This window comes from Sturnira hondurensis, unplaced genomic scaffold (assembly GCF_014824575.4).
Source record: "Sturnira hondurensis isolate 20B ecotype Veracruz unplaced genomic scaffold, ASM1482457v3 Scaffold0001872, whole genome shotgun sequence".
Taxonomy (NCBI): domain Eukaryota; kingdom Metazoa; phylum Chordata; class Mammalia; order Chiroptera; family Phyllostomidae; genus Sturnira; species Sturnira hondurensis.
Genome location: NW_028074503.1, coordinates 33,285,418 through 33,311,013, shown reverse-complemented (window position 1 = coordinate 33,311,013; position 25,596 = coordinate 33,285,418). Strand labels below are relative to the sequence as shown.

General features: G+C 42.6%; 1 protein-coding gene across 2 annotated transcripts; it reads left to right on the top strand.

The window, feature by feature from the left end:
• The first annotated feature begins 213 nt into the window (after positions 1-213).
• Positions 214-25,596, top strand: VPS4B (vacuolar protein sorting 4 homolog B). Of its 2 annotated transcripts, none has more exons than XM_037035441.1 (11): positions 214-499; positions 7,148-7,259; positions 8,407-8,563; positions 11,342-11,409; positions 14,721-14,840; positions 17,460-17,616; positions 17,991-18,139; positions 18,594-18,675; positions 19,961-20,180; positions 22,197-22,367; positions 24,157-25,596. In XM_037035441.1, exons 1-11 carry the CDS (start codon positions 473-475, stop codon positions 24,256-24,258), a joined length of 1,365 nt encoding a protein of 454 aa, XP_036891336.1. In that variant the 5' UTR covers positions 214-472; the 3' UTR covers positions 24,259-25,596. The 2 variants fall into 2 exon arrangements, with proteins under 2 accessions (XP_036891336.1, XP_036891344.1); XM_037035449.1 differs by having other exon boundaries at positions 215-499; positions 22,227-22,367.

Genomic DNA, 25,596 nt, shown 5'->3' with positions numbered 1-25,596 from the left:
AAGAGCCAGAGTCAACAACTCATCTTAAAAGCATAAAACTTCCGCAAAAAAGAAGAAAAGAGACTTGTTCTCGGCGAGAGGCGGTGCCCCGGCAGCTCGGCGCGGACCGCACCGCCCCAAACCCCGGAGGGATCCGGGAATTCCTCTCCCAGCCTCGCGATTCTCCAGGCAGCGGCGAGGCCCGGAAGACTGAGACGGCTAGTGCGCGTGTTGATGACGAAAGCGGAAGTGTGGGTCGGGGGCGGGACGAGAGCCCGCAGGGGCTCCGAATTGCGGAAGTTTTGCGGGGAGGGTCTGGCGGCTTTTAGAGCTCCGTGTGGTTTTGGGACACGTTCCGGAAAGGAGGCCGCTGCTAGAGGTCCGAGAGCCTCCAGCCTGCGTGCGTTTTGGGGTACCCCAGGCGCGACTCGACGTCGCTGCTGTTGGTCTTGCGCCCTCGTTCCTTCCCGAAGAACCTCCTCGGGGCTCCACCATGGCATCCACTTCGTCTAACCTTCAGGTATCACTGTTGTCCCCGGAGAGCGGGAGCCGAGGGGAGGCACGGGGCGGGGGCTGGGGCCGGGGGGCGGGGAGGTGGGAGGAAGTGGCCGCGCCCCCCGGGCCGGGCGGGCGAGGGCGGGGTCCAGTCGCGGGTGGGCGCGCCCTGTGCCTTCCTCCCGCTTCCGGGGTCTCCCGATCCCACCAGCTTTCTGAGATCTTGACTTCCGTGGAGGCTTTTCCTTCAAACCAGCCGAATTTGAACCGAACTGGGCAGAGCTGTGACCAGACCCTTCAACCTTCAATCAGTGTGAGAGAGCGGAAAGCAAGTAACGTTGCAAAGCACCGCTCTGGACCAGTTGAAAATAGGCTGGTCCCAGTTCTCGCCTAGTCCCTCGGGCTGGTACGGCAAGCCCCTGTAGAGCTGTCAAGTGAGTGGAAGCGCGAGGACAGCCTTGGACCCCGGAGAATCCGTGGGTTCATTGGGTATACAGATACGTGTGCACACGCTTCTCTGTGGCTCCCAAAATTTAATGTGTAAGATCAGGGAATGTTTTTTAAATTTCTCTGTGGCTCCACCTCCCTGCTACCAACCCAGCAAGCACACTATTTTGTACACAGACCATGGAGTTCTAAAGTTTTAGACTTAATTGTTAGACTTCTGTGGACTGGACATTGAGAAATTTCTGAGAGTATCTCCCATCCTCGGAACGGATCTGGGGCTTCATTGGGGTTTAGAATGTGACTTGGGGTTCAGTGGGGTTTAGAATGTGACTTGGGGTTCAATGGGGTTTAGAATGTGACTTGGGGTTCAGTGGGGTTTAGAATGTGACTTGATGATGCCCAGTTCATTGAGTCAGTTCAGACCGAAGAGTAAAGTGAAATACCTGTGAAGGTTCCTTGTCTTGGTCTTGAAGGAGTTGGTCGAATGGGCATTTGTTGAGCACCTGGTATCAGCACCAAGGATAATGAGGGCCTGCTTCTCAGGACCATTGATCCTGAAGGAAGACTTCTGAGAGCAGACCCATTTAAATCTTTCTAACAAGATTGCATTAATCTAAAATACAACGGTCTTCACTTAATGATAGTTTTTTGTAGTCCCATTCAGAAAGGCTCTTTTGGTAAATGTAAGTTATTGGTGATTTGATAAAGGTACTGTTCTTTGAATATTGAAGGTGGTTTCTTTTGAAATGCCCATCTCATCATTATCCTTTTGGGTTTGTCGGTTAACTAGTTTTATTCCACCAGCTCTTCATTTGTCAGACTTCTCATGTGACTTGGGCATTCTACAACATGATTTTAATCTGTTTATTAATACAACTCCTCTTTTGGAAGATTTGCAGTTTTGTTTTATAATCAGTCTGCATTGTATCTGAACTGGATTACTGGGTGTTCTTGAGTCAGCTAAAGATTGACCCACATTAAAAGCATAGTTTCTACTATTAAACAGGGAGAGATACTGAGTTATAATTCTGTTAGTGGTTGATTCACAGATGTATTTTCTCATTCAACCTTTTCAACTTTCGAACCTAGGAAACATGGATGAAAAATACTCAGATAATGAATACTTTCCCACCAAACAAGGCAAAAAATCCCTGTATCCAGATACTTGTAATCTAATGGAGGGATGCAGATAACTAAAAATTAAGATAATATAATAAATAATAGAGTTAGAGGTTATTGGGGGGTGGCAGGAAGGAGGGGTCTGTCTGACTCTCCCAGGAATGATGAGAGACATCCCACAGAGAAAGGATTGTGAGCTTAGTTTATACAGTGAAAGGTACTGATGCTAGTTGTCCCCCTGTTGTTCGGTGTGATTTCATTTAATCCTCAAAACAACTCTTTAAGGTGAATTTTATTCCAATTTTGCAGTAAGAAATTGAAGCTTATTAAGGTTAAATTTTCCCATAGACATACAGTTAGTTACTGTTGAAGTTAGTTTTGAATCTAGATCTTTGTGCTTACAACTTTTGCTCTTTCGCTACAAGATTATGCATCCCTGGACAAGAAAGTAGGGCTCATTCCAGGCAGAGAAAAACAACATATCCTCAATTTAGAAGTGTAATGAACCTTGCTGAGGGTTGGGAGAAATTGCAAGTGATGCAGGATGCATAGGACTTACAGCTTAGTCCGAACTGGATTTTTTGGAGTGTCTCCTATGCCATGCATCTCGCTAAGTCTTGGGGAGTCATAAAAGAAATAATGTTATTCTTGATGTCCAAGGGTGTGTATTTTGGTGTGAAAGCAGACATGTGGAGTGACCAACAGGACACTTTGTGATCTCTGGGAGTGTGTCCAGGGGCGGTGGAAATCTAGAGGAGGTACCAGAATAGGCCCCGTGAGGGTGCTGGGAAGGGCCTGGCAGCAGGAGGACCAGGATTGTGCTGGTCCTGCAGCAGCTGGAGTTTTATGGGTGGAGTGTTCTAGGTGGAGGGGACACCAAGGCATGAAGTCTGAGTTGCCGGGTTGTCCCCGTAGTTGGGGATGGTAGGAACTGAGCATGCAAGGTGGGGAGACGAGCTGTGGAGACCATATCACAGACATGACTGGTTCTCCTCCAAGTCTGGGTGGGAGTCCCAGACAGTAATGTGCTCGAGTTTTTGTTTTAGAATGAAACTAGCACATGTCTAGGGAACAGCTTGACTGGTTGCCAGCCTGGAGCGGGGAGACTAGGTAAACAGGGTTCTTTGTGATGGGAGATGGTGAGGCCCAAAGTAGAATCATCTCTGTCAGTATGAAGAAGAAAGGAGTGATCAGACCCCAACTGAAGAGGACGAATAGTCAGGCTTGCATCTGCATTTAGAGAGTGAGGGAAGAAGGGCAGTCTGGCTGCTCTTTTGGATTCCTGGACTGGATATCTGAGCGGGTAGGAACTGGTCCTGGGATTACAAGACGAGGGGCATATTTGGGGTCAGGGTGGTCCTGAACTTCTGGAGTTTGACATGCCTGTGGGGACAGCTGAGAGGAAGTGTCCAGTGAGCAAGTGGATGTGTATGTATAGGACTAGGGAGAGAGGGAGTTTGGGAGTTACTAGCATGCAGATGGTAGCAGTGGTTGCAGGGGAGGCCTAGGTGGAGCCAGGTCCTAAGTATTTTAAGTTCTTGGGTCATGACCCAGCACTTGGGTGTTCTTGTTCCCGGCAGGGGAACTAGCTAAGGGTGCCCCGCACTGGCTGCTGTGTGGACTTGAGGGTGTCAAGTGAGGGAGCAGGCTGACCACCAAGGAGACGGGCGGTAGTATGGACACGTGATCGTGGAGGGAACCTGGGTGGGAGTGAAGAAGATGATCCCCTGAGAGAATTATTCGGACCCCCAAACCACAACAGACACGGCTCACTTCACTTCGCATGAAACGTACTCACAGAAATGAGGGTGAAGTGGGCGTTCAGCAGGGAAAACAGGTATAGGCTCAAATCATCTCCTTGATTAAGGGTTTAACATGTGGCGTCCAGAACAGTTGCTGCACGTGGCTCTTTAAATTGCACTTCTCCTAACAGTCACACTAACCACAGTGCTGGAAAGCGGTGTGTGGCCGGCGGCCCCTCCGTTGGACAATGCAGGTGCATGTCCGTCACCAGAGAAGGGCTGGCTTACAGCCATTGGTCCCGTTTTTGGAGTCAGATTAACAACAGATTGTAAGCGCTTTACTGTGACGGGGGTTAATGTGGTGCCTGCAGGAGGGCTGACCATGAAGGAGGGGGCTGTGTGGCCGAACTGGTGCGTGGCACAGTCATTCAACATGAAACAAAGAGAAAATGACCGCCGGAACTGGACGGAACTTGTTTCTGCGGCCTGGCGTAGCCACAGGGCCTTCCGGGCGCGTTTTTATATGAGCGGGCCCCTGGTGACCACATGCTTAGACAACACTTTGGAGTCGTTAACCAGACTTTTCAAAATTCAGCTGTACGTTCTTGTTCATTGAGCTTTGAAACAGGTGACTTCTCAGTTCTCAAGCATGTGATGTCTGTGCTTCACTCCTGCCGTAACGCCGGGGCGGTGTGTGCCCAGGGCGGGCCTCTTCTCCCGTTTACGATTTTCTGCCTTGCCTCCTCTGTGCAGTCCCTGAGTGACTGCTTCCAAATGGAGCATTCTTACCTGTGATCGGTCTGGGGGCTGAGTAATTTTTTCTTACTCCAATTCCATGCTTATTTCTAATAGAGTGTGACCATGATCATTTTTTCCTACTGGCTCTTCTGTTGAATACAATTTTACTACCTACATTAATCCAGTTGGAATGTTTTAATAAACCATGCTTGTTTTTTACTTCTGTGTATGTATATGTTTTTTTAAAAACTAAAGATAGTTGTTTAGTGAAAACTTTATTTTGACATAATTATAGATTTACACTCAGTGTTGAGAAATAATGGAGAGATCCGGTGTATTCTCCACCCCGTTGCCTCCCATGGTGGCTGCTTGCCGGACTGTCCTGCAGAATCACAACCAGCGTGGTCGCACTGGTCCAGTCCGCCCACCGCGTTCCGGTTTCCCTGGTTTCACTCGCCTTGGTGTGCCTCTGTGTGGGGGTCAGCCTCTGGCACCTGCAGTCCTGACACAGGACAGTTCCTTCTGTCAGGACCCCCTGTCCTCCTGACATTTCATGACCACTGTCGCCTCTTTCTCCCCTGCCCCCACCGTCTAGGTATCAAGAGTTCCTGCCTTTGGCCCTGGCTGCTGTGGCTCAGCGTATTGAGTGCTGGCCTACGAACCAAAGGGTCAAAGGTTCCATTCCCAGTCAGGGCACATGCCTGGGTTGCTGGCCAAGAGGCAACCACACATGGATTTTTCTCTCTTTCTTTTTCCCTCCTTTCCTCTCTCTAAAATAAATAAATAAGTAAGTAAATAAAATATTTTATTTAAAAAAAAAGACCTCCTTCCTTTGTGGTGCTAATACTCCATGTACCCCAGCTTGTGTACCACACAGTAATCGATGGACATGTGTGGTGCGTTCATGTGCATGTTTCCGTGACAACGTAGATCTCCATTTCTCTGGAATAAGAGAAATGGAGTGCGCTGCTGGTTCAAAAGGTAGTTGCACGTTTAGATTTGTAAAAAGCAAACCAGTTTCCCAGAGTGTCTGTCATTTTACATCCTGCCTGTAAGATGAGTGGGCAGTTTCTCTGTATCTTCACTGCCAGTTTCTCTGTAGCTTCATTGCCGTCGGTATTGTTACTATTTTTTATTTCAGCCATTCTGATAGGAATGTAATGACATCCATTGTGGCTTTAATTTGCATTTTCCTAATGGTTAATTATGAATATCTTTTCATGTGCTTATATGTGTATATTCTTTTTGGTGAAATGCCTATTCCTGCCTTTAGCCCATTCCCTAATTGGATTCTTTTTTTAATTTTTGAGCTCTTTATATATTCCAGATACTAGTCTTTTGCAGGGTATGTGGTTTGCAAATATTTCTGCCTGTCTGTAGCTTGTTTTTTCACCCTTTTAACAGGATTGTTCACAGACCAAAAGTTTTTAAGTTTGATGAAAAAGTTTATTATTTTTCCCTTTATATATTGTGCTTTTGGTGTCAAGTCACAGAATCAAGATTTTATATATTTTTATTGAAATCCATAATCCATTTTGAGTTAATTTTTTATCAAAGTGGGGGTTTAGGTTGAATGTCTAGTGCGCTCTCTCTCTCTTTCTCTCTCTCTTGTTTGTTTATGGATATTCAATTGTTTTCACACCATTTGTTTCAAAACCTATTGTTCCTGTATTTACTTGCCTTCACCTTGTTGTCAGTCAATCAGTTAGATATATTTGTATATATTTATTTCTGGGAGTTTTATTAAATACATCAAAAGTAGTCCCCGTGCATTATAACATTTTAAGAAGTTGTGAAATTAGGAAATGAAAAAATTTTTATCAGAGATAAATTCTGTTGCATTTCTTTCACATCTTTTTGCTTGTGCCTTTTTTCCTGTTGTTTCAAAAAGTTGAACTTGTGCTACATGTAAAAACCGTATCTTTCCAAAAACTGTAATTATAAATACATTCCATGTTACTACAAATGTCTCTTAATATTATTTTAATGTTTCTATAATTTTCCACCTTGTAGCATCTCTTTGCTGTTTAAAACTTAAGTTACCAAAATTTGTTTTTGTTTTTTAAAAGATCTTTCTGGTTACTGTCTTTATGCAGTAAACCTTCTACTTAATTACTGGGTTAAAAGATGTGGGGGGGGTTGGGTGTGTTCTTTTTGATGCTTTGTTGCCCCATTGCTCCTGAAGGGGGGTTACCCCATTTACATTTGGCTGTCATACACCTTAGATAAAGCAGCACTGGATTTTGAGAATTTCCTTAGGTGCCTTTTAAGCTGAATTTTCAGATTATTTGATTATCCTGTGCTAGTCCTGAACTTGATTTAGGTTGTGTGAGAATCTTAGCTATTAGTACTAGATAAACTTGCATTCAGATAGCACTTACCCACATAACAAATTTAAATTGCATTTTGTAAATAGTTATAATTTATAATAAAATGTTATTGTGGTTTGGGAAACAAATGAATTTGTTTTAAAATTGTTTTTATTTAAAACAACTTTCCGTATGATTATTTACTTCAAACTTACACTTCTGCTTTGATTTTGACTGCGTGATTTGGATATTGTGATCGTGGTGGTATGGCTTTGATAGTGTGATTTTGATGGTGTGATTTCGCTTCTCTTCAAACAGAAGGCAATAGACCTCGCGAGCAAAGCCGCCCAGGAAGACAATGCTGGGAACTATGGGGAAGCCCTGCAGCTCTACCAACATGCTGTGCAGTATTTTCTCCATGTGGTCAAATGTAAGGCCGTAATTTGCATTTTTATTTAAAAACATTGAAAGAAAAATTCTACTTAATTTGTGAAAATTGCAATACAATGCCAGAAAATTCTAAACCATCAACTTATTAAAAAAAATCCCACTAGCTTTCTTTTTTATATCTAGACAGGCTTTAGGGACTCAGCTAAGATGTGCACAGCTATTTCGGTTATTACTTTGCATAACTGAACATACGAAAATGTCATGGAGTCAAAGGAAACGTTTTTATTTAATGTACCCAGATTATGTGATCTGAACCTACTCATATTCTAAGCATCTCTGTGATTTAAAAATGGGTTAGGAAACTCTTTTTCGTGTATTTTTCAGTTCCTGGGTGTTTACCACGTGCCAGGCTCTGGTCTAGGCGCTGGGATATGCAATGAGGGAAAAATGGGTAAAAATTCCTGCCTTCGTGTATCTTAAGCCTAATGCTGAACTTGGGGGAAGTAAGATGTTAGAAAAGACATCTTTCTGATAAACTTTTAAGTTATTTTTAAATAAAAAATTTAAGCAATGGGCCAATTTAGCATTTTCCTCTGAGCTTTCCCATTTAACTTCCAAGGTTTTTCTGTCGAATCACAGTGAAACTAAGAGTGAATTATAACGTGGAGGACGTGGGGCTCGCCCCACGCGCTACGTGCAGTGCGGGGGCCTGCGTTTCAGGTGGCTCTCGGAGACCCGCTGTGTGCGGTGGGGTTACTGGGCTGGTGGTGCCGTGGGGGTTCGGCCACTGTTCGGGCCCCGAAAGGAAGCTCACGTAGGCATTCGTGGAAATGGTTACTAGTGTTGTATTTCTGTTTGTCTCATGATTGGTTCTGTGTGAGACAAGCAGCGTTCAGCTCTCTGCGCGAAACGTGAAGGGAGAGTCTGAAGCGCACAGGAGCGCCGACTGAGATCTTCCCACCCAAGCATCAGATGAAAAACAGCCTAGTGTCTGGCTCAGCTCTCTTTCTGAGTCGAACCCCCAGCCTGAGAAGGAATCGAAGAGAACCGATCATCCTTGGTTACAACGAGCCAGAGATGATCTTCCTCCCACAAAATGGGTTTTCCTTGTTTAAAAGTATATGGAGGAGCTGAAACATGCCGGGCGGAGCACTGACGGAAGGCTCTCCCTCGTTTCCCTTTAACAGATGAAGCACAGGGTGAGAAAGCCAAGCAGAGCATCAGGGCGAAGTGTACAGAGTACCTCGACAGAGCAGAAAAACTAAAGGACTACCTGAAAAACAAAGAGAAAAAACCACAGAAGCCAGTGAAAGAGGGACAGCCAAGTCCAGCTGATGAGAAGGGGTATGTATTTTAGAGATTAAAAAACCTTTATCTTTGATTAAAAGATAACACTGGATTTTGTCTGTGAAATCAGTTTCTTCTGTTTAAACGAGGTGTTGGTGGGCCACGCTCATGGGCCAAATGTCACCTGCAGCCTGGTTTTTGTTCTTTAATTGTGTTTTTTCTCCGTTACCATTTGGTCCCTTTATACTCCCTCCCTCCCTCAGCCTCTTTTTGTAAATAGTTTTTTTGGAACAGAAGCATACCCATTCATTCACGGATTGTCTGTGGCTGCTTTTGTGCTGTACCAACCAGGTTAACACGGTTGAGTTGTTGATACAGAGACTGAATGACCCAGAAAACCTAAAATATCTTCTGTCTGTTCCTTTACACGGGAGTGTCCCCAACCCCTGCTCTGCCAACCGCAGGGGACGCTGTGCCTCAAGCGACTCTCCCTGACCACTGGGTAGTAGCAGGACAAACATTTGTGGGTTCGTACTCCGTTCCTAACCCTTTGGCCATTGTGGAACGGTGATGTTGAAAATTACAGGTGTGGTCTGGGAATCCCATCTTTGATGAGTAGTGTGGACCGTTAGTCTGTACTATTAACCATGTGAACAAAATGAAAAATGACTCCCATAGTGTAAGTCATTTTTTGGATATCTTATGTAAGGTTTTTTTATGTGGATCCACTTTTACTTTGTCATTGTAGAGAAATCAACACAGCATAGTTTATAAACATCAAAACCCAAGTTTGGAATGTCTTCCCAGAGGGGAGGTGTGTCACTTACAGACGCAGTTTGTTACTCAGCATGTTTGTGCCAGGCCCTGTGCCGAGCAAGGAACATATTCTACGCAGATCCTCTGACTGTTCTACTAATCGGTGCCGGAAGCGGTTCCAGATGACAACACGCTCTGAGAAAATGAAGTTCTGGATGGAGTTATGTGGCCTGTTGGGTTTGAAGGCAGGAGGTTCTGGTTAGCTTAGAGGATGTGATGTTCACAGTTCATGGTATGTAGGGGCATGAGTGGCCTAGCCAGTCCCCCGTGGTCACCAGGGGTGGAGCACCTTGAAGGCAGTGCCGTGGGGGCTTGGTGGCCACTACCACAGGCCCGTTTGAAGGCCCTGGGCACCATGAGAACTAGAGTTAACTCGCTGCTTCAAGCTGCATGGGAGAGTTTGAAGAAAACCGTAGGCTCAAGGTTTTATATTCTCTGTTCAAGCCATGGTTCTGGGAAGCAGGGATCTCTGTGACACCAAAGAGCATTGTTACCTTCTGCAGCTGTAGCACTGACGTGAGGAAAACCAGACCCCGACTGACATTGTGGACTAGTGAAATTCAGCAGAAATTCAACTTCATCAGCCTTCTTTTAGGAAAGGTGGGGCATTTATTGGAAGACTGGGACCCCAAACTTTAAGTGAAACTCTTGGGAAGAGTCCGTTGACCACAAGAGACTGGGTCCCCAACTCCCCTGCAGCTGCCTGGCCCGCACAACATCCTCCCCTCCCTGAGAGCGGAGGCTCGCCTGGTCTCTCTTGAAGACCCGAGAGTGCTGTCTGCTGAGGCGCAGCTCTGACTGAAGCAGCAGGACCCGCTTGGGCTAATTTAAGCAAGGTAGAGTTCACTATAGCATATTACCTTACAGAATTCGGGGGCCAGGGAATCAAGCTTGGGTTCCATGTGTGTGGGAGAAATGCCCTGCTCCGAAGCCAGCACCGGCGCCCCCAGGTGGGATCTTGCATGCAGATCTGGTCTCACTGGCTTGCTTCCTTCTTAGGGAAACCTTGGTCTCACCTGGAGCCCTGGCTGCAGGGGAGCCTGGGAAGGGCAGTGTTTAGCAGTGCGGCCTTTCCCGCACAGAAAACCTCAGTGGAAGGAGGTTAGCCTGAGTGTTGGGTGAACGGTTTGCCTTCTCGGCCTTGTAACCCCTCCGTCCTGTGACAACCAAGGTGTCCCATTTGGGAATAAAACCTCTCAGGCTTTTTATCAGCCTTTATAGCTTGCATTTGAAAAATGATGTAATGCCCTATTTTTGGCTTTATCATTTTTTCGCTTGACATGCATTATGAACATCTTTCTAGTAAACTATTTCTGCAACATCATTGTTGTTAAGATTGCAGTGTACTCTATCATATGCTAGTCCCTGTATTTGAATACACATTATCTCTGTATTTCCTGTTGGAAACTGTGTGGGCATCATCATCCTTAGAGAAAAATCCTTTAACTCATTTTAAATGATTTCTTCAGAATAAATCCCTGGTTAGGAAGTGCCTGCGTTGATCTGCTTGTTCCTTGAGCTCAGTTTATTTTCTTTAGAAGCTTCATTTATCCCTTGGATTCCCCAGACTAAGGGTTAGAGACCCTTGTATCTTAAATAACGAGTACTGGGTTTTTTCTTCCTAGGTATGACTTCTTGTTGTAACACATAGTTTGCTCGATTGTTCTGGGGTTTTTAATTGTTGTTTACAACTCATGTAATTCATCTGAAATCTCTTACAGGATGAGGTGTGGGGTATGCATCTGTATGAACTAATACAGACTGAGGTGTGTCGTGGGAATTGGGAGCTAGTTCCTGACTTCATTCTGGTCTTGCCCATTTCCTGTGTCTGATTCCATATCAGTGGATAATATGCTATGTAATGGTTTATTTAACATATTTTTTAAATAATAAGCATAACTTTTAATGTGAATATCTTATTTTGCCACTTACAAATATTTCGAGTTAATCTTTCCTTCATTTTTCCTTCTTTTGATAGCAGTGAGTGATCATTTGAATGTATTAAATTCTTTTTATTAGGAATGACAGTGATGGGGAAGGAGAATCTGATGATCCCGAAACAAAGAAACTACAGAATCAACTTCAAGGTTGCTTTAGATTTCATTTTTAAATTTGCTATCTCATTTTTTAAAAACTCATAGTAAATTGTCTGTTTAAATTGCTTTCTTTCCCCCCATCTAAATGAGGTTCAAGAACTAGCTTTAGTTCCCAGGGGTCACATGCTGGTTTTCATGGTGTTTTCTTTTTAGGGTCTCTAATGGGTGTGTTGGTCTTTTTTTCTTTCCCATGCAGTAAAAAAAAAGTTTTTAATCTGCCTTAAAAACCCTGTCCGTTGACCTATTCTCTCGTTTTTGTCTTATTTTCCCCGTCAGAGAAGGTACCATTGAAACCAATAGCACACTACCAAATATGAGGGTATTAAAACGCCCAGCCAGAGGAGTAGAATGAACTAGGACTTGCACTTGGCTTTCATTGCTGTTGCTGGAGCTTTTTCATTGATGGTTTATTTTATGTCTCCTACCTGCTCTTCCTCATCTCCTTTTTTATTCTCTTTTAGCACTGCCCTTTATCTCTTTCCACTTTCTGTTTTTACCTTTCACACAGAAAAAAAAACCCCAACACTTTTCATTCTTCTGGACTATAGCCGATTGGCATGATGGAGGGAGCCTAGATCTTGGCTCCGTTCAGATCTGGATTCCACCCTGGGTCGGCTATGTAAACATTGGGCGCATTCCCCAACATCTCAGAGTCTGAGACCCTCACTCTAAAACAGCAGTGAATAATATCTTCCTTACAGGGCTAGTGAAGGTTTCTGACGATGTAAAGCTTCCTAATGTTATACTTAACAAATTCTGGGAACTCAACTAATGGTAGTTTTGTATATCTAAAAAGTAATCTATTTAACTGCTGGCTTTTTCAGCTACTGAGATTGGGTTGTTTTTTAAATGTTAGCTAATGATTTTCCAAGTTGAATTTTATGTATTTGTTCATTTGCATCTTGCCAAATAGAGTGCATGACTGGGCCCAATTCCCACTGTATAGGTTGTTGGTTGGGTTGGTGAATGGTGACTGTCCCGGCTTGGCCAGACCTTTAACCTTGCTGTACTGGGCTTTTCGTTTTGGAGTATTCGGTCCCACCAACCTCACTGGGATGAGTAGGACACTCCTATAGGGACCTCATCTTACCAGCACTACAGTTAATGAGGATGTGTTTACAATTCAGAACTTCAGTGGTAGATGTAGTCCAAGGATGGAGCTGAGTCCCCACCGCCATGCCTCTGCCTGGGCAGTGGGCACTCGTACTTCATACTCAGCAAGTTTGGGTGGACAGCCCAGTGGTCCTGCCAGTGGCCCTATTTCAGTTGTGAGGCAAAAGTGCTCTTCTGTCCGTTTTTTTGAGGGGGTGGTGTTGGGGGGGGTGTTGGTTTGTTTCCCTTCTCTCCAGCCCCGCCCACCCACCAGGTAAAAATTGGATTGTGTCTTTAATTTTTAAAGTGATACAACTAAGTTTTTAATTGGGATTTTTTTTAAAAAAATCAGTAATAAGAAGGACCAGAAGTGTATAAAAATAGAAATGCCTAAGACATTTAAGTGAATAAATTTCTTTGGAATTTTAAGATGTGGAATATAAAGGAGCCCTAGATATTTTATATCTGAGAATTCTTTTTTCCATCTTTTAATTTAATGGTTTGCTGATGGATTTCTATAATGTAATGTATAATAAAATATTGTGTAATATATTTTCTAATTTTTGTCTTTTTCCTTGAAACTTTCAAATCTTCAACTTCTTTTTTAGGTTATGGCATGAAGTATAGTATTTGACTGTTAAAATTAAAGAGTTTATGATTTGAGTGTTCTGTTAGCTAAATTTGATATTAATGCCTTTTTGATATTAGATGACAAGTTAGTATAATAACTAGTATAATCAAGGCTACATAAATTTATATAATTGGAAACAGTCAAATTATTTGACCTTTATTTTTCAATAAGCAATTGAACAAACCATTAAGCCATTAAGCAATGTCTAGTAATTAATATTACTTTTATTTAAATAATCTTTTATCACTAAACATTCTAAAGTCACCTTTAAACTTTAAGATAAAAAGTGTTAATTAAATTTGACAATAATTTTGACACATTTAGAAACTTTATAGCAAAAAAACTTTAGTTGACTAGATGATGCTGATATAAAAAGTAAATTCACTTTCATTTAATTAATCCTGTCTGATGACGTAAACTATTTTCTCATATACGGTTACTAATCTGAATGGAACGTAGAAAAGAACAAGTGAATTGGTTTTCTTAATTCATATTAAGTCTGAGCTTTTAGATACAAAATTGTGTTTATGATTTTATTTAATCTTAATGTGTAGCTAAAGATTTTCATAACTTAGGGAAGTTGCAGAGTATAACTCCTCTTAGAATAATAGGCATTTCCTAGTGAGAAGAATACCCGTAAAAATAATTTCACAGGTAACCAGTAGATTGTATGAGTGATGATGTTTTATTATACTTGAATAATACACATCACTTTGGAACAGACGGCTTAATAGTCTGTAGTTGAACAGTTTCTGTACTGGAAAGTTGGAAATGCTTTTGGTGGAAGACTAAAAAGGTTTGCTGATAGCTCTATTAAAAGAAATCTTTGGACTCTTATTGCAACAATTGCTATGGCTTTTGAATATATGATGTTCAAAAACGGAATTATTTAAGAAATTTTGTTTATGTAAAAATACTGTAACTAGGTCTGTTTAGAAGCTAAGCAGAAAATTTGGCAAAGTTTGGAAAAATATTGCAAGTCTACAATAGTACACGTTCTCTCTCTCTCCTTCCTCATCCTCTTCCTTTATTTCCCTTCCCCTCCCACCCCTTTTCCCTTTTGTCTCTCCATCTGTCCGTCTGTCTTCAGTTAAATGTTATGAAGTGTATTCTCTTTCTGTGGCTAAAGGAGAGCATTGTTAGACCACCATTTTTGTTGTTGTTTGGTTAAAAGGAGAAATCACCCCGTTGAACAGCTACTTTCAGTACCCCAGAATTGGTGCTGTTATGTAATGTTGGTGCCTTTCCAAGCACTCTAGTGTTTATTACGTTGTTTGACCCTTACTCAGACCCGTCTGAGTAGTTTGGGCAATGGTAGTGTTTTTATTTCCCAATGAGGAAGCGGTTGCAGGGAAGTGACTTGCCGGGGTTAGCTAGCCGTCCGCCCCAGGTCTCTGACCTTGCTGACTATGCTCCACTCCCAGCTACTTCGTCATCACACTCTTTCAGAAAGGCTTTTGCTACAAAAATGTTTCCAGACAATTTTATAATATGTTTCTTTAACATTATTATTTCATGTTGTCTTCTAAATTTGATGAACTAGTCCTCCTTAGTTTAAGGGTGACATAATTTTTTGTAGGTGCCATTATTATGGAGCGACCTAACGTGAAGTGGAACGATGTTGCTGGTCTGGAAGGCGCCAAAGAAGCACTTAAAGAGGCCGTGATACTGCCAATCAAATTTCCGCATCTTTTCACGGGTGAGGTGGCTTTTAAATGATCTGTTTGGGTGGTTTTCCAGAACTGCATTGGTGACTGAGGTGCAGCATGTTGAATCTGTCACCTCATCACAAGTCACCACCCTAAATAAATTCTAAGGCCGTGTTACGCCTTTATACAAAGAGATTTATTCCCTGTACAAGTCCGTATACATATTTTTAATATGTATACTGCAGAACAGTCTGAATGTCGCCAGCAGGCTGTAGGGCAGGTCCCCCACCGGCAGGCAGTGCCGTCCTGCACGCTCACTGCGTGGTGTGCGTCTGCATTCAGAGACTTGGACGGACGTCGTCATTGCTACAGGAGGGGGCGCACCCCGTTGTAAAGCTCAGAAAGCAGGTTATGAAATGCGTGTGGATGATTCCATGTTTGTTACATAAATGTGTGCGCCGAGAAGTGGGTGTGGATGGATGGCATAAGTAAGGTGGGTCCTTTTCCTTTTCCTTTTGACTTTCATCCGAGTTTTTTTCATGGACATGCACTAGTTTTATAGGAGTATCTCCATTTCTTAGAAAGAGGAGTAGGAATTATTTGCCATTTTTGGGTGACGTGTGTATCCCTTGGAGGCGGAGGGACAGCTCGTCGCACTGTGAGGAGCACGTCACTAACCTGCCGCCTGGGTGTAGTAGGAGCTCCAGCTCCAGCAGCAGGTGGCTGGTCTGTGCCAGGCCACTCCTTCTCGTTGTCCTTTTTGGGACTGGCAGCCTGTGTTTGTGAGTTGGCTGTACCTGCAGTCCAACAGCGAGACAGAGTCGGGGTTTTTCCTCTTACAAACCAGCTGGTTTATGTAGAGAGCAGATCTGTGGGGCTGGCCTCCAACTGAACAGGTCCTGGCAGTGAGGCCGTGTAGAGCAGTGAGGAAGAGCAGAGAGCACGCAGGCCACTGCGGTCCACCCAGCTTCGAGGTCCGGCTCCCAGCCTAACTCCAGGAACATGAAACTGCGGTCGAAAAGTGGGCATCATGTAAAGGTGCAAGTACAGTGAGTCGGCCTTACTGTATATTACTTATGCCAGTGTTTCCCAATCATGAGTCATTTATTGTCTTCATGAATTTTTCCATGTGCATGTACCATTATGTAAAAATATTTTTCCTTACATCGCTCTCTTTGAGAGCAAAGTTTATTAGAGCACAGCACAAATATACGGAGACATGCAGAAACCCTGAGTGTTCAGCTTCACGGAGTATCACAAAGTAAATATGCCTGCACAGCCATCAACCGGATCAGCAAATACTGCCAGTAACCCAGAAACCCTGGCTGCCTCTTGCCTCCCAAGAGGCAGTCACTCTCCCAGCCCCGAATACCAGACATTGTTTTGCCCATATTTGAACTTTTAATTCATCTCATTTTTAAAATATGTTATTTATTATTTTTAGGGAGGTGAAGGGAGAGAGAAACATCAATGTGTGGTTGCCTCTCACATGGCCCCTACTGGGGACCTGGCCTGTAACCCAGGCCTGTGCCCTGACTAGGTATCAGACCAGGGACGCTTTGGTTCTCAGCCCACACTCAATCCACTGAGCTACGCCAGCCAGGGCTCATCTCACTTATTTTTCTTGGTAACTTTATGTTAAAAGACTGCTTTGTGTTTGCTATGAATGAAGAAACTAGTGTTTGTCTAATACACATGAAAAAGATAGTCATCTAAGTGCAGAGTGTCTGTACACCACCTAAAAGCACTTCACATGTGGACTGTGCTTACGGAACACTGACTTACTGCGCACATGTAAAATAGGAAAACTGAATTCAAGTGAGAGTTGAGGCTTTAGAAACAATAAACACAACAATATTTCGTTTTGCCTTTAGTCATCTGCATATCGTTCTTTTGCATATACTACGTACACATCCACACTTTGCACTTAGCAGTTTTTTCCAGTGTAGATTTGATATTTTATTGTCAGGTGTAACCCAGCCTAATTTACTTTGGGCAGCATTATAATATCTCATTAGCAAAATTGAGATAGAAAGAGTTGATTTGTTCACCTGTTGTATTTTGGGAAAACTAGGGTTTACGGTAGAGTCCCTATCACTACCCAGCTATTTGAGTGAGAGTATGCTGCCTATAAAACAACCTGTGCTTCTTTGTAGAATCAAGAATTGAGCAGAACTTCACAAGGGGTCAACCAAACTATGTTAGTTTCATTCCTCCAAAGGTCATAAATGTTTAAAAGGAAGTATTTCCAGCTGCTTTCCCCCTGTGGGCTGAGATCCAGCAGTGTGCACAGTGGGTGGTCAGAAGGGCCCTTTAACTGAACACTTTCCCCCACCAGACTGTAAGCCCGTGGAGGGCCAGGGTCCTTTTGTATTTGTAGTTCTCTGTCCATACGTTGTGGCTTCTGCATAGTGGATGAAGGAGGGAGCAAGCGAATAACTTGTGTTGGAAGGACTGTACTCATGTAAATGCTTTTGACAAAGTGTTCTCTAAAAAGCACAAGTAAAACCCATTTCAGACACCCCCTTGATTTATTTAAAACTTTTGATTCTGCTGATAGCTTTAGAATGAAGACCTCTTCACAGTATTCTTTAGGATGGATAATGTCTTTAGTACCTGAAATCAGCAGTCTGGAAATTCTCATGTTATATTTTTTGCATGCATTTCAGGCAAGAGAACACCCTGGAGGGGAATCCTCTTGTTTGGGCCACCGGGCACAGGAAAGTCCTACTTAGCCAAAGCTGTAGCCACGGAAGCAAACAACTCCACATTCTTTTCAATTCATTCCTCCCACCTTGTTTCCAAGTGGCTGGGTGAAAGTGAAAAGTAAGTTATAAATTGGGTTTGGTTTTGTTCTCCTCCAATTTTTCTTTCACTGGTAGTCACTATTCACTCTTTGAAGTAATAGGCTCCTACATCATTAACAGACATTCAGAAAAGTGACGAGGTGTAGGTGTTCATTTCTCTTGTCAAATCAGTGCCTAGCTTGGAGTTTATTTCATAGGGGAAAGATAATGTATGTATAGTTTAATAAAGCATGAAGTGAATTATCTGTTTGTAGCATTCTTCTTTTCTGGATCAAAACCCGACTAGGCTTTTTAATCTGTAGTGTTCCTGTAACATTGTATATTGTTTTATCTTTTTATTAAGTCATGTCCTCTATTATTTTTTAGAAACTGAAAGTTTTTATTTATTTCTAGGCTAGTGAAGAACTTATTCCAACTTGCCAGAGAGAACAAACCTTCCATTATCTTCATTGACGAAATCGACTCACTCTGTGGTTCAAGAAGTGAAAATGAAAGCGAGGCCGCACGTAGAATTAAGACGGAGTTCCTGGTTCAGATGCAAGGTGATGCCACTGGCCACGCAGATAGTTGTATGCCCGTTGTTGCAGCGGCAATGTGGGAGAGGCCCGGGCAGAGTTTGCTCATTCTGGGCGGCTGCTCGCTGTGCCCTGCTGCCTTCTGCGTGTCCTCCATCCATGTGGGCGTCTGGTAGGGTGCGCCGGTGCGGAAGGTGTCAGTGAGAGGAACGTGCAGACTTAGTGAAGTCTCTCGAGCAGTATTTTAAAAACAGTATTAATAGTATTTGCCCACAGTCTAGGAGATTCAGTTCTTGGCAATATTTGCCTCACATTTCAGTTAGTTGGTATTTGATTGAATACAGTTTTATTTTTTCAGAGAGAGACTTTTAAGATGAGGTCCTCTGATGTTAAACTGTCACATTGATAGCAGAATATAGAGATGAGGCTTAATGAGCACTGAAATGACAAATTATCTAAAATGTTACCTGTGTCGATACAGGGGTTGGTGTGGACAACGACGGAATTTTGGTTCTGGGAGCTACAAATATACCATGGGTTCTGGATTCTGCCATTAGGCGAAGGTATGGTGCTGTAGGAAGTATTTTTATCTACCGATCTAACAAGTAAGAATTCCCATGCCGTCTAGTGAGGAGTCATTCTGATACATTCTCAGCGATTTTTCAGTGTGCCTTGACCCTGTTTCACTCTGCCCTGGGGACAGAGAGGCAGGCATCTGTCTGTCTGTTTGTTTGCTCTGTTGAAGATACGAGATTTCCACACACTGGAATTTTCCATGTTGGGAAAGGGTAGTACCTGGCACCTGTAGTTTTGATGAAGCTTACTAGGCACTGATACTTCAGAAATTCACCAATATAGCTTGATATTTCCATGAAGAACCTTCATATACAACTTTAGCAAAATTAAAATCATACAAGTTGAAGGATGATGACCAAGATAATATTTTTAGTTGGAAATGTATGTCTATAATTTTTAAATTGCATGTGAAACTTGAGCTGCAGGAAAGGTATCTATCTGTTCTGATGGTTTTTTTTTTTACTGCTTCACAATTCCCTATTCCAGTCATTTAATTTTGAGTGGTAAAAATTAATACTTCCATTTTTGCCACTTTTCTCTCATCCATGTGATACCTTGCCAGGATGCTAGATTACTGTCTGGTACCCAGAAAGGAAACGTGCTGATTATTTTTGAAGATGGCTTAATTCCGAACCCATCTCTAGAGATAATGGTGACTTTTTAGATTCTTCTCATTGCCAGAGAATTACCTGAAGAAAAAAAACATCTTCACAGACCACTTAAATCTTTCCTCACTGCTTTCTCCCTATCTCTAATGCTGAAATCTGGGAGGGCAAGCAAAATTATTGTTAATAAATACAACATGGTGTTTATTTGTGACATAGTAGAATTATTTGTTCTGGATATGCCTTATAATAAAGTGGACATGTTGTGTAATTCATGCTTATTCTGAAAGACTTTGAGTAAGTTTCCTATTTTGAATTTAGAGAATTACTTTGTCATCTCTAATTTCATAGTGTCAACTGTATTAATATTTTGATCAGGAGTTCAGGGCATAGTTCTATGGGAGACTATAGCCCTGGAGGACTAAGCTGTGTGAAAAGACTGAACCACTCCAAACTAGTTCCCTGGCTATTACAGTTTTATTTGTGCATATTTTCCCTATTTAACCTAAATATATGTTTAACTGACACATATGGGCCCGTTTAACTTACTCAGCTTAAGTTTGTAGAAATGAGAATATCTAAATATCTTGTTTCTTCTTGGAAATATTCTAATTTTCAATGGAAATATATGTAGCAATATTCTCCTTGGGATTTTTGTCATTCTAAGATTTGAGAAGCGGATCTACATCCCTCTGCCGGAGGCACACGCCCGGGCCTCGATGTTCCGACTGCATCTGGGGACCACGCAGAACAGTCTGTCGGAGGCGGACTTCCGGGAGCTGGGGAGGAAAACCGAGGGTTACTCGGGGGCAGACATAAGCATCATCGTGCGTGACGCACTCATGCAGCCGGTTAGGAAAGTGCAGTCGGCCACTCATTTTAAAAAGGTGAGCGGCTTTTGTCCGTCCTCTCGTGTTTGAAATCAGTTTCAAGACCGTCATTGCTTTGGCTTCAACAAATTTTAGAAAGGCTTTAGTTTTGTATAATAAATGTGTGGACTTACATAATAGATATGCTTCTGTTTCCCTGCAAATAAGTTCTCAAAGGAAACTGGACTTTGGGTGCTGAACCCAGGTGCCGTACACAGGAGGTGCACTGTGGGATCGTACACTTGACCCATGACCTTATTAAACAGTCACCCCAGCGATAACATTTTTAAAATGCTGTAACAGAAGAGTTTTTTCATAGTTTATTAATTAGCCACCATTAATAGTCCTAAAATACATATTTTAATTTTTTCTATGCAGTGACTTCTGAAATACTCTTATGCTGTTGTAAGTGTAGAAGCTTAAGTGTCTCCTTATGCCCCTGTGTAACCAGAGTACCCTAGAGCAGGATCTGGTGTATCTGTGCCTCACTGACAGGGTAAAAATGGGAGTGGCCAGTATCGTGCAGGCTTGATGTGCCTGGCATGGTGCTCTTCTGTCCTGCTTTGTCACTGGGTCTTCACACAGGACAGGTGCGTGCAGCCACCACTCAATGCTTCACTGGACGGGTAGGTGTCAGTGTGATGAAACTGGTACCTGGAGGCTGACACCTGGTGCCAAGGTACAGCTAGAGAGGGGCAGAGGTGTGATTGCCCCCCAGATCAGGTGGGCTACAGAATCTGAGGTCTCAGCCATTCTGCTCACCTGCCTGCCCCCCTCCCTGTCCCCCCCACACACTGCGCACCATTTGTCTGCACAAACGAGTTCAGCATAGTTGGGTAAAAAGACCAGCCTGGGGATGTCCGGTTTAAGGAACGGCGCACTAGGCAGTTTGGGCCGACCCTTCTGCTGAGGACAGCAGTATCCAGTGTCACTCACAAATACAGATGTGACAGTGCTGAAAGTCTGTCAGCGCACATAATCCAGCAGTGTGTGACAAGACTGGTATGTCAGGACTAAGATATATATGTACGTCTCAGTACCGCAGTAAAAGGGTTTTTTTTGAAGTATGAACTTGGATTAAAACCTGATTTTGAATCCTGACTCCACTCTTAACTTGTTATATCTTCTTGAGCAAATTACTACATTATCTGTTTTAGGGTCAGTTTTATCATGTCTTAGACAGGATGGTAACACTGCTTCGGAGTGGTGCTGAACTGAAGTAATACTCATAGCACGCCTTCACGGTACCTTAATGGCCTGGAAGATACTATTACTCTCTTCTGCAGCCATTCATTGCTGAGAGAATACAGGCAACTTAGACCGAGTTGTGCCCCAACCACCGCATTTTCTCTCAGATTCCCTTTGCCATTTCCTTTCCCACCCACGACTTGTCATTCATGCTACCGGGGACAGCTTCTGTGACCCTGAAGCCAGGCCCTTGTTAGCAGTGAAGGTGACGCGGCCATCACTTCTGCCAGGAGGCCTTTCATATCACCGCTGGCTATCACCCCCGGCGCAGTCCACGTCTGCACGGCCCCGTCCTTTGCCCCTCTCTCGGCTACCACGGACGGGCCCACCCGCTGCAGCGCCAAGCAGCTGAAGGGCCTGTCATGGCCCGGAGGTCGAGTCAAAAAGCACAGCGGTCAGAGCGCACGAGACTCCCTGCAGTGGAAGTTTTCCGTAGGAAAGACGAGCAATAAGTGAAGATACTTACTTCTATTTTCGCTCGAGAATTATTTCCACTTAGTAAGCACTAGGAAAAGCAGGGAAATCATAGCCACGGGGAACTCTCTTCTAAAAATCTTAACTCGCATGCTCCCTGTGATTGTTGTAGGGAATTGCAAAATGCAGAGAAGCATCGAGAAAGAACATTAAAATCAAGCAAGATCTCTCCCAGCACCCAGAGACAACCACTTTTTGTGGTGTGTTCTTTGTATTTTCAGAAGTAGACATTTTAATGAAATAAGAAATAATAGTATATGTTCAGACTTCCTGATAGTGGCCTAAATTTTCATCTTTATTTAATTTGTTCAGATAACGATGCTAGGTCACTCCTCATTCCAGGTTCAGGGACCTTCGCGCGCGGACCCCAGCGCTGTAGTAGATGACCTGCTGACGCCCTGCTCTCCGGGTGACCCTGGCGCCATCGAAATGACATGGGTGGATGTCCCTGGTGATAAACTCTTGGAGCCAATTGTTTCCATGGTTTGACATTTTTGTTTCATTTTAAGAAAAAGTTTAAAACATTATACTGTGTAATTTATCAAAGATAAAACTTTTCAGTAATGTAAAGTTAACTAGGAAATGTTAGCCTATTTTTTTACTGTCTACTCACTTAAAAAGTTGAAAAATTAATTGAACTTAAAAAGTAAATAAATTACCTTTAAAATATTTTCTTGGACTTTGAGGAAAATTTAAAGTGAATAAGCTATTTTTCAAAAACATAGGTTCCTGCCCTGGCTGGTGTGGCTCAGTGGATTGAGCATGGGCCTGCGAACCTCATGATTGCGGTTCGATTCCCAGTCAGGGCACATGCCTGGGTTGCAGGCCAGTTCCCAGCAGAGGATGCATGAGAGGCAACCGTACATTGGTATTTCTCTCCTTCTCTCCTTCCCTTCCCCCCTAAAGATAATTAAAATTAAAAAACCAAAAAGCATAGGTTTCTGACCTATAAGTTTTATAGTTGGGGAACTATTACCAAAATGCTCATATAAGTTGCATAAATTATTATCAAGATTTATTAAAAGTAGGATTGGTGAAAATTTTTTCTATAGATCTCAAATTTGATAAAATATCCAGAAGCCCTATTGCATATATCATAGTATTCATGATGGTGTTTTTCTATTTTATTTCTCAAGGCTTTATAGAAAGTAAAATAATGCAGTATTGCAAAAAATTGTGAAACAATTTTTATAATAAAAAGTTACATTTCTGTTATTTACATTGAAGGAGTTAAAATAATTCATAATGCTTTATTTGGTAAGGCATATAATTTTTAGGGAACTTACTGTGATTGAAAAGGTACATTTGTTATGTTTATATTTTCTTGTTGATAAACACTCAGTTTTAAAATCTTCAGTCACAGATTTTCAAAGAGCTTTATGTCAGGATGAGCAGTAACTTGCAGGGGAGAAACTTTTGCACGATATGTAGACATAGATATAATGATGTATGTGACCATATAAATGTATTTAATATGTGTGGGTATGTAGATAAATTTATGTGGTAATTACCCATAATGCTTATCTGAGAAGTTATTCAGAAACCCTTTTTTCTTTGTTTCAATCCTTGATTTGTTTATTAGTCTTGGTTCTTTTGACTATTTCCATACTTTTTTATAGGAAACAGCCATAGCCTAGAACTTAATTTTTTTAAAGATTTTATTTATTTTATTTTAGAGAGAGGGGAAGGGAGGGAGAAAGAGAGGGAGAGAAACATCAGTGTGTGGTTCCCTCTCATGTGGTCCCCACTGAGGACCTAGCCCGCAACCCAGGCATGTGCCCTAGCTGGGAATTGAACCAGCAACCCTTTGGTGGTTCGCAGCAGGTGCTCAATTCACTGAGCTATACCAGCCAGGACCTAGAACTTAATTTTTTAACAAATACCAAATATTAGCCTATTACCTTACCATTTTTTATTTTAATATCAACTAATAGTTCAAAATTCTGATTAGTCGAGTTTCATCAAATAACAGTCTGTTTCACGTAAGTGTACGTGAATGACTATATTCCTTTGGAGTCGCACCTGGAAACCTGCTCTCTTGTTTAGGAAAACAACGGGTGAGGCCAGGGAAGGGATGGGGGGCACACGGAGGGGGTCTCGGTCCCGGTGCTAAGAGGACTGACTGCTTCTGGTGGGGGACAGGAGCTGCCGCAGGGGTGACGCGGTCGGAGCTGCCCTGCGGAGGAGTAGGAGTTCGCTGTGGGTAGCCTGTGATAGGGTGATGACAGCCTGTGACCGGATCTAGGACTAACACCCCCTTTCTTTCCGACAGACGGATATGTTGCGGTCACTGTCTAGCACCAAACCCACAGTCAATGAACATGACTTGTTGAAATTAAAGAAGTTTTCAGAAGATTTTGGCCAAGAAGGCTAAACCAGAGCTGACGGAGCCGACGTTTACTGCTGCGCGTGCCCTTTCCTGTAGGGGCGGCTCTGCCCTTCCCGGGTGGCGCCGGCCGGTCTCAGTGACGCCGGCAACCACGGGGAGTGCAGGTCTCACTTCAGGGTCCCTCTGACCTCTGTGTGCGTTTGCTGTTACCGATTAAATGCTCTTTTTAACAGAAATTATAAAATAATACAGTCTGAGGAAATGAGTGGTACACGAATGGCAAAAATAGAAATTACCCAGTAAAAAGAGGAGTAAAATTAATTGAGATACAAGTATATAAAATTGCTATGAATAGTGGTCTTTGTAAAGAACATTTATCTTTTTTTTACTAAAATGAATTGGGGCTTGTTTCATATTTTTTAAAAAGTCTTATGTGTCATTTTCATCAATGTAAATTTACTTACCTAATTAAAAGTGACAAAGTGTTTACTCTCAGGGACGGGCAATAAAAGAGCAAAGAGCACGGTGATCGGGCTGGAGAGCTTTTGAATTGTGTTCCACCCGAGGCTCTTGTTGCTATTTTCAGTAGGTTGTAGATTTAAACAATTTCCTTAAAAGCTGCAGGCTTTTATATTTAACTAAATAATACCTTTCACTGTGCAATCTCAAGAGAAAGCCTTTCTAAATTAGTCATTGTCTTTATCTTGAAGGAAAAAATTGTCCTTTCAAATGTGTCTTTTTGTAGCAAGATTGACCTAACCCAGTAGCAAATAAGTAGGTCCTTTTTAATTAACCCTGACATAAGATACTGTAATGGGGAGCTTTGCTAAAAGGAGTGGCCTTCCGTTGGATTATGGGACGTGTCCTGTGTGTGATGTGGGTTTATCTGTGTACATACATATATATAATTTTTTAAAAATAAGGTAGCGAGGGTCTTTTGTCTTTTAAGGTCAGGAGACAGTGTGTCCTGGCCACACATACATGTTACCAATGTGATGCTTCGTGACGCTTTAGAAAGGAGGGGATGCCTCATTCAGTAGTAAATTGCAAATGTGACACTATGGTATTTTAATGTTTTCAAATAAATCCTGAGGGTCTGCATTACCTACATCAGCACCAACACTACGTTGTGCCTTGTGCATCTGCATTGGCTCTACAAGCAAAGCAGTAGCAATTTAGTGAGATTGGGGTAGACTCAGTTATGGAAAAGCTCTACCTTGCAAATGCTGTGGAATGACTTGCATTTTAAAATGTATTTGCACATTCTGTGTGGTTGCCTTAGTGTGTTCTGTACAGACTGTTTTTGTTGATAATGAAATGGAAATCATAGGCCTAAAATATGTTCTTAAGTGAAGTAAATTGATATAACCTAGTGTTATCTGT

Bases quoted from the DNA above. Each gene is read 5' to 3' on its own strand.
- VPS4B (XM_037035441.1), top strand. From the start codon at position 473: ATGGCATCCACTTCGTCTAACCTTCAG. The intron at 500-7,147 runs GTATCACTGTTG...CTCTTCAAACAG, and splicing joins CCACTTCGTCTAACCTTCAG to AAGGCAATAGACCTCGCGAG. The intron at 8,564-11,341 runs GTATGTATTTTA...TCTTTTTATTAG, and splicing joins AGTCCAGCTGATGAGAAGGG to GAATGACAGTGATGGGGAAG.